Source organism: Equus asinus, chromosome 7, assembly GCF_041296235.1.
Source record: "Equus asinus isolate D_3611 breed Donkey chromosome 7, EquAss-T2T_v2, whole genome shotgun sequence".
Classification (NCBI taxonomy): domain Eukaryota; kingdom Metazoa; phylum Chordata; class Mammalia; order Perissodactyla; family Equidae; genus Equus; species Equus asinus.
In genome coordinates this window covers 107,824,409-107,839,462 of record NC_091796.1, presented here as the reverse complement: position 1 = coordinate 107,839,462, position 15,054 = coordinate 107,824,409, and the positions used below count along the sequence as shown (strand labels likewise).

At 58.3% G+C, this 15,054-nt stretch overlaps 1 protein-coding gene across 1 annotated transcript; it reads left to right on the top strand.

Annotated features, from left to right (window-relative positions):
• Positions 1-5,058: 5,058 nt before the first annotated feature.
• Positions 5,059-8,549, top strand: CKB (creatine kinase B). Its single transcript, XM_014854491.3, has 8 exons — positions 5,059-5,182; positions 5,478-5,682; positions 5,847-6,001; positions 6,075-6,207; positions 6,587-6,758; positions 7,519-7,642; positions 7,889-8,078; positions 8,161-8,549. The coding sequence occupies exons 2-8, from the start codon at positions 5,490-5,492 to the stop codon at positions 8,337-8,339; spliced, it is 1,146 nt and encodes a 381-aa protein (XP_014709977.1). The 5' UTR covers positions 5,059-5,182; positions 5,478-5,489; the 3' UTR covers positions 8,340-8,549.
• Positions 8,550-15,054: the final 6,505 nt, after the last annotated feature.

The window sequence follows — 15,054 nt, the reverse complement described above, 5'->3', positions numbered from 1 at the left end:
GGATCCCGGGACCCGGGACGGCCCCTCCCGGCCTCCGGGGCGCGACTCCTGGTCGGCTCCTGCCCTAACATGGGTTCTCGTTTATACAGGCTCGTGCAGGAGACAAACTGAAAAGGACAGTCAGCCGGGCAGTGCCGGCCGGGACCAGCGCAGGGCCCCGTACCGCACCCTTTCACAGCCCGGGAGTCCCCGGCATGGCAGGCCCGCGGCTGGCTGCTCAGTCCTCCATGAGGACTCTGCCATGGGCATTTTGTCACTGCAGACCGCTCTGGGAACACCTTTGACTGGGTCCCACGGTGAATTCCAGAAGATGGAATCGCAGGTCAAGAGGGTCGTCCCAGAAGGCTTTGGCTGGAGTCGGCCAGAGGTGCAGGAGATGGTGGTCTGGAAGGGTCTGCCTTTCCCTGGCCTGCATCCCCTGCAGGGGGACATTCTCCAGAGTGTCCAGAGTGCAGAAGCCGCTTCAAGGAAGGAGGGGTCCTGTGTCCCCTCCTGGGACCCAGGGCGCAATGAGAGCTGGATGAACTGAGCTCACTTTGGGGTGGTGAGGACAGGGCCAACAGCCTGAACAGGGGACTGGGGGAGGGGCAGCTGGAGAACAAGGGCAGAAAAGGGAAGCAGCAGCCCTGTCTTGTCTCAGCAGGGCTGATTCAGAGCTGGTTCCTCTGTGGAGAGTGGGGGTGGGGGCAGGGGACATGGACTGGGCTCCCTCCAGCACTCAGCTCCCTGTGACCAGGGCTTGTCCTGTTAGCCCTGGGGACTGGAAAGGGATAGAGACCACCCCCCCCCCCCCCCAGCCCACTCAGCTACCCTGGGGCTTGCCCTGGCCTCTAATCCAGGGCCAGCTAGCAATGACCCTAGGCTGCTCTTCCCAGGCCCAGGCTCCTCCAGCCTGGCAAAACGGGAGTGGCCAGGTCCCAGGAGAGCCACCCCTTCCCAGGCCCTGACAACCTCTGGAGCACTCTGGACCACCCCCTCCTCTGGGGCCAGGACTGGCCAGGGTATCTGTGGCCCTTTGCCATGGGCCCCTCAGAGTCCATGGTGGGAACCCAGGTGCCTGGCTTCAGGCCCCTCCATGCCCCTGCCCTGCTGGGACTGGATCTGGGAGCTCTGAGGGCAAGGTGTTGGGCCTTTGGTGGCCTCTCACTCTCTGTGGGTTCATATTGTGTAGGGCCAGCGTTCTGGCCACTGGCTGCCTCTGCAGCTGCATCATGGCCTCCTGCCTCTTGTTCTCAACCTTGAGACAACCCAGCTCCGTCCTCGGCTGGCCAACCTCTGTTCCAGGTGACTTTGCTTCAGCCCTGTGTGATGCACTCTGCCTGAATCACTCCCTAATTGCTCCCCGGGGAGGTCTTCACTTTCCACTTCTGGGGTTCCTCTTCCCCAGCCCCTCAGCTGTGTGTGAAGCCGAGACTGGGTGCCTACTAAGAGCCTAAATTAGGACTTGGTGACTTGGTGGTGGTTTCCTGTGGTCCCGACTTCCCACTTGTGTTTCTGGTGACTGGCTGGCCAGCTCTTCTCCAGGCAGCCTTCCCAGGGCTGCCCATCCCTGAGCTTCCCCGAGCCTGCCCCAGCCCTCAGCCTGAGTCTTCAAGCACTGGCATCTCCCGGACCCCAGCTGATTACCCAGGTGAAGTGGACACCTTGCCTAGGACAGAGTTTGTTTATGGGGGTCCCCTAACAAGAACTGATGCTATATAAGCCCAGCCAAGTGTCATCGCATTGAGTTCTCCCCACAATCCTATGAGAGAGGAACCACTTTCCAGATGGGGAAACTCAGACTCAGAGAGGTTAAGGAGCTTGCCTAAGGTCACACAGGCAATGTGGCCAAAGTGGGATTGGGGTTTAAAGCTGGTAAACCTGGCTCCAGAGAACCAAGGGCAGATTTGAAGAACAGTGGGAACAGGCAAGAAGGAGACCCCTGAGAAAAGGGTCAGGCTCACCCTGGAGGAAAGGAAGAAGTAGAGGATGTCCACTGGGGGAGGCTGCTGTGCCAGCATTCCTGGCAGGAATCAGATGAGCCAAGGTCTCCTCCTCTCTGACCAGCCCAGCCTCCTACCCCATCATGCTCTGTGACCCAAGGCAGCCCCTACCCCTCTCCTGATCCCAACCAACTTCCCCTTTGGGTTCTGTGGAGCTCAGGGACAGGGCACCAGGAGGAAGTAATGCCCACCCTGGCTGCACTCTGAGCACAGACTTTCAAGGATGGCCTCCGGTTCCCCACCTGGAGCCTGGCCCTGCCCTCCCACCTGGCCCACCTCTACCTGCCCAGCCCAGAGCCTGCTGGGCCCTGCTGCTGCCCCTCTGAGGCAGACCATGTTCTGTGGATGAAAGGCCAGTGACTCCTTTCAGCCTCCCCACCCCCCTTCAGAGCCAGGTGGTTAATATATAACCAGGTGTGTTATCTGAGGAACCTAGACCATAAACTGGCCCGATGATGTCACTTGGCTTCTCGCCTGGATGCTGCCAAACCGGCTCTTGTGGGCCCTGGGAAAAGTGGAGGGTCCACAGACAAGGGCTAGGTCAGCTAGGGGCAGTGTTCTTCTGGCTGAGTTGGAGGCTGTCACCCTCTAGCACCGCCCCCTTGCTCTGGGACCACACAGGCTCCCACGAAGCCCCTGCGTGCTGGGGCTCTCATCCTGACATTTGGGTCTAAAGGCCTCCAAGTCCCCCTTCCCTTCCCCCATCACAGCTGCTCACCAGCTGCACTGTCAGGCTGAGTCCTGCCCAGGCTTGGTCTATTAGGGGTCCCCACGGGGAGCCTGGGGTCAGGTTAGCACAGGGCCATGCACTCCAGGATCACTGAGGGATTGCCAGACCTCTGACCTGGCCCCTCTGTCACCCACCTTCTGATCTTGCCTTTGCACCTCTGCAAAATGAGGGCAAAACATCCATCTAAGAAGGTAGAAGATTGCCAGAGCCCCAGGCAGGAACATCCCCAGGGCCTGATCCTGGGCAGGGCAGCCCCAAGCCTCTGGACCTCAACTCTCCAGGGTGGACTTTGCTTGTGGAGGCAGAGGAGAATCGGGGTCCTTCCCTCTCCCTCCCCCCGAAACCAGTCAAGACTTTGGCTGCTGGGAGGGGCGGTGCCTTTGAGAAGCTGAAGACAAAGAGGAAGCCCTGAGTGCCCCCTCCTACCCCCCGGGTTCTGAAAGCCACGTCAGCCTGCAGGGTAAGCAGCTCTCCTTTCTAGAAACAGAAACTTGAGCCCATCAGGCCTTTGGGGGTGGGGAGGGCAGCTGCAGATGCTTCTAAAATTGAGGGAAGGGGCTTCAGGGGCACAGAGAGCAGGAATTCCAGGCTTAAGGGACACCTGCTGTCTGGTCAGCCTGGGCCATTTGCCTTTTTACCTTGGTTTATGAGTCTAAAAAAATGCTGACTGGGAACAGGTCAAAGCACGCCAAGGTGAGGGAGGGACAAGGCAGAAGTCCCCTCTGCGGTAACCAGGGGACAGCCAAGTGAGACTCCACACCCTTTGGTGAGCACATAGGCAGAGATGAACAGACTTGTCCTCCTTTGGGCCTTTGCTCCAGTGCACGTTCCTCGGGGCACCAAGTACACGGGAATTCCTTGCTCTGCCCTGCCCGCTCTGCACCCGGCTCCTCCCATCTCCTGACATTATTTCCTTCACTTAGCCACTTGCTTATGGCCAGTCTTCCCCAGCAGCAGTGCAATGTTCACCTTGCTGCCCACAGAGCTCACTACGCAGTCCTGGAGGAATTTTGTTAAATATACATATAGATAAGGGTTTCTTCCTTCCTTCCTCTATTCATGAAGCAACGTATGATGGACATAAACCACACAAGCTCCGACTCACTCTTTTTAACAGCTGCATGGTATTCCACACTGGGGACATGCCTTCCTACCCCTGCCATTCTTCAAGTGATGGGCATCGCGTTATATCCAGGTTTGTTTTTCCCACTACACATCCCTTGGTCTATCAGCGACGAGAAATGAGGCTGTCCTTTCTATAAGCTGGATTCCTAGAAGTGGGACTGCTGGGTCATGGAGTACAAACATTTTTAATTTTAGAAGATACTGCCAAATTACTTTCCAAAAAGGATGTAGCAATTCACAGTTGCAGTGTGAATGCCTGTCTCTCCATATTCCAGCCCCAAGCCAACACTGGCTGGTGTCAATCTTTTACATTTTTGCCAATCTAGAGGTAGTGGAAGGAATAGTTATTATTTTAATTTGCATGATTCTGATTTTTAATGAGTTAAAAAAAACCCTCACATATGCTTATTGTTTGTTAGCGTTTTCTCCCTTCTTTGCCAAGTCTCTGGGAACTCCTGTGGGGGTGGGGTGGTGAGAGGAACATGTTCCCTGCGGAGAAGGCCCAGTGCTAGGGTCTGGAGAGTGAGACTTCGCACTCTCCAGCGGCCTCTCTGGGCCACGGCGTTCCTTCATCTACCAGGAGGCTCTGGGCCCGCGGGTCGGGGTGGGGGGTTGGGGGGGGGGGCTGGGGGGTGTCTCTGTCTCGGATGCCCCAGAGCCCGGAAACGTGTCCAAGGTCATGGCACCGTGGGTGCCGCCGGGCTGGGCCGCAGCCAGAATGCAACTATCGCACACCTTCGCTCTGCGCCAAGATCCCCCGGGAGATGCTTGCGGGCACCTTGAGGAAGGTCGGCGGCTCGGAGCCAGCTCGGACCGGGCGAGGGGAGAGGGCGGGGAGAGGCAATACCTGCTGCGGAACCCGGGCCTCTGTTGCTCGGCCCCTCGCCGCGGCCGCCTCGAGGACTGGCGGGGCAAGGAAAGGCAGGAGCTGGGGTGCAGACGAGCCCGGGCGTCCTCAAGTGCCCGGTGGCTTTCCTGCCTCAGTTTCCCGCCCGGAGGCAGTGGGGGTCGGGGGAGTAACTCCAGGATGTCCAACGGCCTGAGGTTCTTGTTTCGGGGTCCTGGGTGGGCGCCGGGCGGGGTAGCCTGGCTGCGCGGGGTCCCGGCGAGGGGACAGTCGGGGTGGGCAGCCTAGGGGGTTGTAGGGGGCTGAAGGCAGCGGACAAAGCGGCGGCACCACCCCGCAGCGCGGGCCAATTGAATGAATGGGCTATAAATAGTGGCCAATGGGCGGCCCGCGTTGCGTCCCTTAAGAGCCGCGGGAGCGCGGAGCGGCCGCTGTTCGCCTGCGCCGCGCCCGGAGCTGCCGACGGACCCAGCACCCCCGCCCCTGCCCGGCCGCCCGGTGAGTGGGCCCAAGGGCGGCCGCGCTGGGCGCGGGAGCCAGGGCGCTGCGCACGGAGTGGGCGCAGGGTCCCGGGCATCACGCGCTCCGTGCGCGCCAGGGCAGGCCGCCTGGAGCGCGCGCGCCGGCTGGGCCGGGGGTCCTGGGCAGTGCGGGCGCCCCCGTGCGCGCGCTGCAGACCCCGCTGACCTTGGCTGCATCCCGGGGTGGCTGGGGGCCGGGGCCGTGGGTGGTTTGCAGGTCCCTAGGAGGCCCAGTGCGCCGAGTCCCCGCTGATCCCCGCGTCTCCCCGCAGCCCGCCGCCGCCATGCCCTTCTCCAATAGCCACAACACGCTGAAGCTGCGCTTCCCTGCCGAGGACGAGTTCCCCGACCTCAGCGGCCACAACAACCACATGGCCAAGGTGCTGACCCCCGAGCTGTACGCTGAGCTGCGAGCCAAGAGCACGCCGAGCGGCTTCACGCTGGACGACGTCATCCAGACCGGCGTGGACAACCCGGGTACGCGCGCCCCAGTCCCAGGGTCAGGGTGCCGGTGCCTTATCCACAAGACACCCCCAGGACGAAGGTCCAGTGCCCCACTTCCCTCAAGCAGCCGCAGGGTCCTCAGCTGCTCGCTCAGGCCTGGCAGTGACGTCATTGTCCCCATTCCTCGTCCCCCCCAGGCCACCCCTATATTATGACCGTGGGCTGCGTGGCGGGCGACGAGGAGTCGTACGACGTGTTCAAGGAGCTCTTTGACCCCATCATCGAGGACCGGCACGGCGGCTACAAGCCCAGCGACGAGCACAAGACCGACCTCAACCCCGACAACCTGCAGGTGCGGGGCGACCCGGGGCGGCGGGGAGTTTTGGGGAGGGATCTCCCGGCTCTCACCCCCTCTCGGCCCCCAGGGCGGCGACGACCTGGACCCCAACTACGTGCTGAGCTCGCGAGTGCGCACGGGCCGCAGCATCCGCGGCTTCTGCCTCCCCCCGCACTGCAGCCGCGGGGAGCGCCGCGCCATCGAGAAGCTCGCGGTGGAAGGTAGGGGTCGGGCGGGCCGGGCGCCCCTCCCTGTCTCCGTCTCCGTCCCCGTCCCCGTCCGGGACCCCGTTCCAGTCCCCGCCCGGTTTGTTTACCAGTCACCCGAACCGCCGCCGCCACCGCCGCGCTCTTATCTGCGAGCCGGGTCCGGTTTCCTAGAGGGACAGAGGCACGGGGTCCGGCCCCGCGCCTACAGCGGCCTGGGGCCCAGCGAGGGCCGGGGTCACCGCCTCAGACCGCCGCCCGGACCGCGTAGACTGGGCTCCCACAGAACCAGGAGGGCATGGGGAGGTGGGGCGGGTCCCTGACGCTGGGTGGTAGGGGTGTGTCGGGGGGCCAGGGCTTGCCCGCCTGTCCTCCTGAGCGCGCTGCTCCGCAGCCTTGTCGAGCCTGGACGGCGACCTGACGGGCAGATACTACGCGCTCAAGAGCATGACCGAGGCGGAGCAGCAGCAGCTTATCGACGACCATTTCCTCTTCGACAAGCCTGTGTCGCCCCTGCTGCTGGCCTCGGGCATGGCCCGAGACTGGCCAGACGCCCGCGGCATCTGGTGCGTGCCCCCTCCCGCGAGGCCCCCATCTTCTCTCCTCTACCTTCTCCCTCCTCCCTTTTACCCTCCCCTCGCCGAAGACGAGGAGGCGGAGGGAGGGGCCGCACTCCTGGTACAGGTTTGGTGCCGCCCAGGCCTCCTGGAAGGTGACCTTGACCTGACCACGCAGGTGTATAAAGGGATCCCAGCTGGTGGAAGCCTCGGCCTCTCGGGATCTTAGAGGTGGGGGACAGGTCGTGTTGGCTTCTCTTCTCCACTCCCTCTTGGGAGCTGGAGCTTCTTGTTTTCTCTCTTCTTTCTCAACCGCTTCCCCGCCGGGACTCTGCCAGGTGCTGGGTGACGCAGATGCTTCCTCAAGGAGGGGCAAGGAGGGGGAGGGCTTACAACCTCCTGCTCCCTGTGCAGGGTCTGTGTAGAGTGGGCTTCAGCACCCATACAGCGCTTCCCTGCCTGGAGATGGGGGGCTGTCCTGGCTGTCCCCGCCACTTAACTCCTAGGTGGGGACGTTGTCTCCCTCACCACACCCATTCCACACAGCACAAGGCTGGGAGGCTGGGAAGCAGCTCAGGGCTTGTTTTGTACCCTGAGGTGGCCTGGCCTCCCTGCCTGCCTCTACAATGTGGATGCTCCTGGGTACAGCTGGAATGAGAACCTCAGGGAGTTGGGAAGGTCTTCAGGTTTGGGGACCCCTTGAGTTTTTTCCTGGATGTGTCCTGAGACCATAGTCCAGGGAGGAAGCTTGACTATGCCCCTCCTCCAGGCACAATGACAATAAGACCTTCCTGGTTTGGATCAACGAAGAGGACCACCTGCGGGTCATCTCCATGCAGAAGGGGGGCAACATGAAGGAGGTGTTCACCCGCTTCTGCAACGGCCTCACCCAGGTCAGGCCTGGCCACCCCCAACCCAGGCTGGCACTTTAGGGGCTTGGTGCCAGGGAAGGGGCAGGGCCAGACTCCAGCGCTCAGGCAGGGATGTAGGTGCCCCATCTGTCCCCCTGGGGAACCCAGGTCTCAGTCACCTCAGGGTCCTGCCAGGGGGCTCCCAGGTCCCAGTCCCACCTTCTCTGGCTGGTCCCCTGGGGGTTTGTCTCAGCCAGTTCTCCCCTCTCACGCCTTCTCCACCTCCAGATTGAAACACTCTTCAAGTCTAAGAACTATGAGTTCATGTGGAACCCTCACTTGGGCTATATCCTCACCTGCCCCTCCAACCTGGGCACGGGGCTGCGGGCAGGTGTCCACATCAAGCTGCCCCACCTGGGCAAGCATGAGAAGTTCCCCGAGGTGCTCAAGCGGCTGCGGCTTCAGAAGCGAGGCACAGGTAAGTGGGGCAGGGGCTGCAGGCAGTCCTCTTCCCCTGGGGCAGCCCCTCCACAGCCCTGCTGACTTTACTGCCTCCCCAGGTGGTGTAGACACAGCGGCTGTGGGTGGGGTCTTCGATGTCTCCAACGCAGACCGCCTGGGCTTCTCGGAGGTGGAGCTGGTGCAGATGGTGGTGGATGGCGTGAAGCTGCTCATTGAGATGGAGCAGCGGCTGGAGCAGGGCCAGGCCATTGATGACCTCGTGCCCGCCCAGAAGTGAAGTCCTGGCCTGCACCTGCCACCGCCACCAGCCCCGCTGCTTCCTAACTTATTGCCTGGGCAGTGCCCGCCATGCACCCCTGATGCTCGCTGCCTAGCAGCTGAGCCTTTAGCCTCGCTGTAGAGACTTCTTCCTTCACCCTTGGTAGAGTTTATTTTTGTGATGGCTAAGACGTTGCTGATGCTGAAATAAACTAGGGTTTTGGCCTGCCCTGAGTGTCTGAGTGGTACTTCCCCTTTCCAGGGGCAGCCCAGGCCCTGGAAGCCAGGCCATGGGGGCCTGAGTCCTGGGTCTGCCCTTTCTGCTTCACTTCTGTAAGATGGGACTAGGCAGGAGGCAGTCTCTCTGCCATGCCCACCCAGTTCTATTCCATGAACTCCTCCTTGTCATCCTGTCTACTTGGCTTCCCTGCAGGCCTGGGGTGGGTTGGTGGGCGAAGTACAGGGAGAGGGAGGAGATCCAGGGTGGCAGAGCCCCAATCTGAGCATCTAAGGGCATTTGGAACTGGCGGGTGGAGCCTGGCACTTTACTCAGCTTCATCCTGTGGCGTGGGGGATGTGTGGATGGCTGTGAGTGGGGGCGGGAGCCCAGAAACTTGATACCTTTCTGGTCCTCCACTCCAAGTCACTCCCCTACAACCCTATTCCTCCTTGTGCCTCCTTCTGTCTGAAGGTGGCCACCTCTCCTCCCCTCCCCAACACTTCTCTGTCTCCTAAATGATCTCTCCCCTCCACTTCCCTCCCAGCTTCTACTCAGGCTGAACTTTTCCCTCATTGGCCCCCAAGCCTAGCCCTAGCCCTCCAGTCCCTTCCAGGAAACCCAGGGGCCCCTTGGCCTCCCATGGTGGGTCCCCACCATAGGCTCCCCGGGCAGGACGGCGGTTGGGGCTGTTCAGGGCACAGTCTCCTTGGTCTCGGTTTCCCAGCCCACCCACCCCAGCTGCCAATCCCACCTGGCCTCTTACTCAGGAGCCCCGCCACAGGTGGGCACCCTGAGGGGCTCAGCCAGGGCTTGGGGAGCCTAAGTGGGACCAGTGAGCCAGCCAAGGGCCCAGGCTTGTCTTCCTTCTGCTCCTCAGCTCTGCGGACAGTCTGTGCTGCCACCTGCTGGCCAGAGCCCCCTCTGTCCTTCCACACTCCCACCCCTCAACAGGGTCTGAGGCATCCCAACTCTTTGTGCTTTGGCCAGGCAGGCCTTACCCTGCCGAGGTTACTCCATAACTGGGAGGAGAGAAGCTGGGCATGGCCTCCACACCTACCGTATCCTGCGCTGGGCAGTCTTGTCCACTAAAGATTGTGGACTAATGGACTCTCATGCCCCAGGTTTGGGGGCAGCTTGTCAACCCAGACCCTGAAGCCCAGGACAAGTAGGTTAGGGGGCAGCAATGGAGTATGAGCTGCAGGAGGTGTGTCCTGGCTCAGTGTCCAGGCTAGGTCTGGGGAGCCCATCCAGGCAGTGTCCACACTGGGGAGGGCTTGAAGGAGCCTTTGTCGGGCAAGGGGCATGGGCCCTGAGACTGGGCTGAATGAACACCTGGGTGGGCTAGGCATAGTAGGGGGCAGGACCCCTGATGCACAAGGCTGGTGGGAGGGGGGGGGGTCTCTTGCCCCCATCCTTTGGGTCCCAGGCTGGCACCCAGCCCCCTCCCTCTGGGAGCCAGGGCCAGCTCTGGGCTTGCCCTTTTGCCTTGAAGGTCTTCGGCAGGCCAGGGGCACACATCAGCTGGAGGGCTGGAGGCTGGCTCAGACAGTGACTTGTTGACTGTAGATTCTGGTGACTAGGGAGAAAGGGTTGTGATGAGCACAGGGAGTGTGCCCCTCTGGAAAGGCCTTGCCATGCAGGGAGGGGAGGCTGAGAGCAGTGCAGAAGAGATGGCAGGAACAGTGGGAAGCCCTTCCCAGCTACTCCTGGAGCCGCTCAGAGGCTCTGCTGTGCCCATGAGCCACACAGTGACAGCACATGGGCCTGTCCGCTTGCACCCATCCCTGGGGCCCTTGCCCATGCTCCCTCCAGCCAAAGGCCCTCCAGCTTGCTCAGGCCCCCTCGCCACCGATTGGGCTGAGCCTGGGGGGGGAAGGGGATGGGCGTCTGTCCCCACCCCACCCTGAGAGGTGCGTAAGTACCTGAGGGGCCTGGTCAGGCAGGCACATCACTTCTCCACAAAGAAAATGTTTCAACCCTCTTCACCGCTGGGACTGTCAGAACAGGGCATACCCAGAACTACCAGTGGTCATGTCAAATGAGCTGAAATCTCCAGTTGTGCTGTACAGGCCTCTCAACACGCCACTTAGGAAGGCCCAGAAGGTGCAGGGCATGGCTTAGGATTTCTTCTGAGGCAGTAAAGCCACCCCCTCGGAGCTCGAAAGGCAGAGGCATGAGCCCCAACCCTCCTCACCTGGCCCTCAGCTGGCTGAGGCACCTGGGCTCTCTCCGGAACCTGGTGGGGCAAGTGCCCTCCGTGGGCACCTCAGGCCCTGCTCCCTAGGGCCATAGGGAGAAGCCTCTTCTACACCTGACTTTTTTTTTTTTAAGATTTTATTTTTCCTTTTTCTCCCCAAAGCCCCCTGGTACATAGTTATATATTTTTAGTTGTGGGTCCCTCGAGTTGTGGCATGTGGGATGTCGCCTCAGCATGGCCTGACAAGCGGTGCCATGTCTGCACCCAGGATCCGAATCAGCGAACCCCGGGCCGCCGCAGGAGAGTGCGAGATCTTAACCGCTTGGCCCCTACACCTGACTTCCTGGCTTGCACTTGAAACCACTGCTGCTCTCCTGAGCCACTTGTTTTTCTACCCGTGATTTTCCCTTTGCCTCAATTTTCTTTCTCATTTATTTTAACTTGCTCTATCACATGCACTCCTGTAAGCTGTGCTAGTTCTTTTCGGGACAAGGCAGGGCTTACTATACATTCAGGGGGGCTCTGAGTGCTGACCTCTGCTCAGCAGTCCATGGACCCTTTGACCAGAGTCCCTACAACCTCCCGCTTTCCCGGGATTCCAGAAACTTTTGAAGAGGGTGAGTTTAATTTTCTTTGAAATCAGTCAAACATGGGCAGTCTAAGAAACACCTTACCACAGGACAGGATCGTGGGAACGCACTTTTATTCATTCACTGTCTTCGGTGAAGTACACCCATGAGTAACACTGACAGCATTCACACCTGTGACTCCACCTTGGCCCGGATGGAAATGATCCCACAGCAGGGTTTCTCAACTGCAGCATCACTGACACCTGGCGGGGTGATTCTGTGGGGGGCCACCCCTGGGCACCACTGACACCTGGCGGGGTGATTCTGTGGGGGCCACCCCTGGGCACCACTGACACCTGGCGGGGTGATTCTGTGGGGGGCCACCCCTGGGCACCACTGACACCTGGCGGGGTGATTCTGTGGGGGGCCACCCCTGGGCACCACTGACACCTGGCAGGGTGATTCTGTGGGGGGCCACCCCTGGGCCTTGCTGGACTTCAGCAGCACCCCTGGCCTCCAACCTCCAGATGCCAGCAGTATTACCCACCCCTCCTTGTGACAAAGAAAATGTCTCCAGACATCGCCAAATGTCCCGGGAGGGCCAAAATCGCCCCCTGCCTCTTTGAGAACCACTGGCCTACAGAAATAATTAAGAGATACAGTTACTTAGAATAGGGAAGAATGGGTCAGGGCTGCGAACAATAAAGGCTTGGTTAAAAACCAGGACATCTCCCTCGATGAGGCACTGCGCAGGCATCCCCAACAGAACTGAGTGAGATGGTGACATGCTTAAAAAAGCTGAAGTGTAAAAGCAGGTTATAAAACAGCTTGTCCTCTGAGATCCCACACAGAACACGTATGGAAAAATCCCTGAGAACTGTAGTTAACTGTGGGCGGTCGGGGAACAGGTGATTTCCTTCTTTATACTTTATTTTCCAAATTTTCTGCAGTGAACATGTATTACTTATATAACCCAAAACAAATCTTTTTTAAAGTGGCGTTTTTAAAAAAATGCTCTGTGTCACAGTTCGTGGGAGACTATTGAGGTAGCAGGACTTCATGCCACCACCCCTCATGTGCTCTTCACAAACTTCTCACCACTCCTGAGGCTTCCCCACAGACAGGGAAATTGAGGCAAAGAGAGGGAGACTGGCTCAGGATCACTAGTGAGATCATCCAGTTCCAAGTCCTGGGCTCTTCTCACTGCTCTTTGACTTTTCAGAACATTCTAGACCTCTCACGTGCAGGACCCCCTTCTCTTAGCAGTAACTGAGCAGGTGGCAGTTGCCTGGAAGTTTCCTTATTCTGCATTTTTTTTTTTTTTTTTTGAGGAAGATTAGCCCTGAGCTAACATCTGCTGCCAATCCTCCTTCTTTTTTGTTTTGCTGAGGAAGACTGGCCCTGAGCTAACATCTGTGCCCATTTTCCTCTACTTTATATGTGGGATGCCTGCCACAGCATGGCTTGCCAAGCGGTGCCATGTCCGCACCCGGGATCTGAACCAGCGAACCCTGGGCCTCCTAAGCGGAGCATGTGCACTTAACCGCTGTGCCACCCGGCAGGCCCCTGAATTTCTATTTGGAGCTGCCGGTGCCTACAGCAAAGCCTCCTAAAGCCCGCTGCGGGTTGCACACTGCACTCACATGGATTCTGATCTAATTTCCTTTTCCATAGGTAACAAAGGGAAACAATCTTTTGACTGGTAAGAAGTCATCTTTCTGGCTGTGAGGTTTTGGAGCAGGAGACAGCATTTCAGTTTGGAGAACTGAGGCTTTTTACATGTGAACTGGATGACAAAAATCCTCATTCCAAGTGTGGCTAGAGGCTTTCTGCAGGGGTCCTCCACAGCATGTGGACTCTTTCCACTTCTCTCGCCAAACCTGTCTTTGCATAATACGTCCTGCTTTGCTAAAGACACAGAGAAGTGAAAATGTTCTGCTTGGTTTCAGAAGTCCTGACTTTCACACCCTTCTTGGGGGCTTGTCAAAATTTAAGCCTTGACTTAAATAATTAACCTTAAGACCCAGAAAAGCATTCCTTCTAGCTCCTCAGGTTTCTGACAAATCTTTGAGCAGAGACAGCTGCTTGTCTCCCAGCAGCCATTCTCCCCTTCTGCTTTTGTTTTTGAGCAAAACCCTGGTTTTGAGCCTGGCACACAGCTCCAGTTAGAGGAGCATATTTCCAAGATTCTCTGGCAGCAGCCATAGCCATGGGCTTTTAAAACGCTCCAGTGGCCATCTTAGGATGAGGACAAAGACCACCCAAGTCTGGCAGGTGGAACACCCGCCTGTGTGCAACCTGGTGTACACACATCACGGCCAGCACCATTTCTGACTGGGCGATGGGGACTGGGGTTGGGACCCTGCTCTGTCATTTACGAACCCTACTGCAAAGTGGGGCCCAACTTGGTGTTCGCCGGTCTGCTCAGGGTCCTGCAGGACTTGGAGGTGAATGTGTCCAGGAATTTAGTTGGAACTGAGACCACTGGCTTCAGAAACACAGCCTGGCTTTGGGCACACCCCCCATGCCAATGTGCACTCAACATGGCACACGATGAGCTGGCCCGGTGGCATAGTGGTTAAGTTCACATGCTCCGCTTTGGCGGCTTGGGGTTCGTGGGTTGGGATCCTGGGCACGGACTTATATACCACTCATCAAGCCATGCTCTGAAGACATCCCACTTACAAAAGGAAGACTGACACAGATGTTAGCTCAGGACCATCTTCCTCACACACACACAAGACCGGAGACTGATGGCAGTGGCACTAACACCTCCAGACTTGTTTTCACTTGCTGTTGCTGTCTAACCTGGGGCTCCTGTCTGCATGTCTGCTCTCTGCTTTCCACGTTCTGTGCTGCCCACCCAAAGCGCAGAACCCACCTATACCCAAATCTCCAGGGAAGACTTTCCCACCTGCTCCAGCCTTCCTTTCAGGAAGGATCTCAGTGCTCACCTGTCATTCTCCTTGGGCTTTATCCTTTGTCACTCTCCTGTCATACAACTGTTTCACTGTGAAGCTTCTGAGAATGCCAACTATGGGGTCAGGCTTTGGGCCTTCCCTCACTCATCCACGCCAACTGACCTGGGCTGCTCCGACTACTGGTACAGGTGGCCTGTGGTTACACAGGCCCAGGTTATTCCAGAAATACACAATATAGCAAAAACCCCACAAAACTTCTATTAAATTTTCACTAAAGTCAGAAGTCTAGAGTTGTCGATACTTTTTACCCATCAACTGCCCAACATATTAAACAGCACTTTGAATGCATTACATTTTCAAAAAGAAATAAAGGTGGTGCATAAAAATCCATACTTGAAATTGACTCTGTGCCTGGTAGGGGCCACTTGTGCTGCTGCACCACAAGTCATGGCAACAGTGCCTATCTCAGAGAGGAGACGCTCTGAGCAGAGGTAGGCCAGAGGTCTTGCTGCCGCCTCCTCACTCTTTGTTTACACCAGGAAGGAGGATCGAGGTGCTGACTGCTTTTCTGTATTCGCCTAGCCTCAAGGACATACAATAACATGACTTTGCTTTTCCAGTGCAGTTCAATTTATTAATGATATGATCATAGGAAATGCAACCCAGCAAAACATGTCCTACACATTTAGCAACGTCAGGACAAAACGACGCCCAGGATGGCCTTTCTGGGAAACGGGAACTCCCATCCATTACAGACAGGCTGAGTTCATATTTGATGAGCCATCAGGATTCTCCAGAGCTCAGAAAATGCAGAGGACCCAGCAATA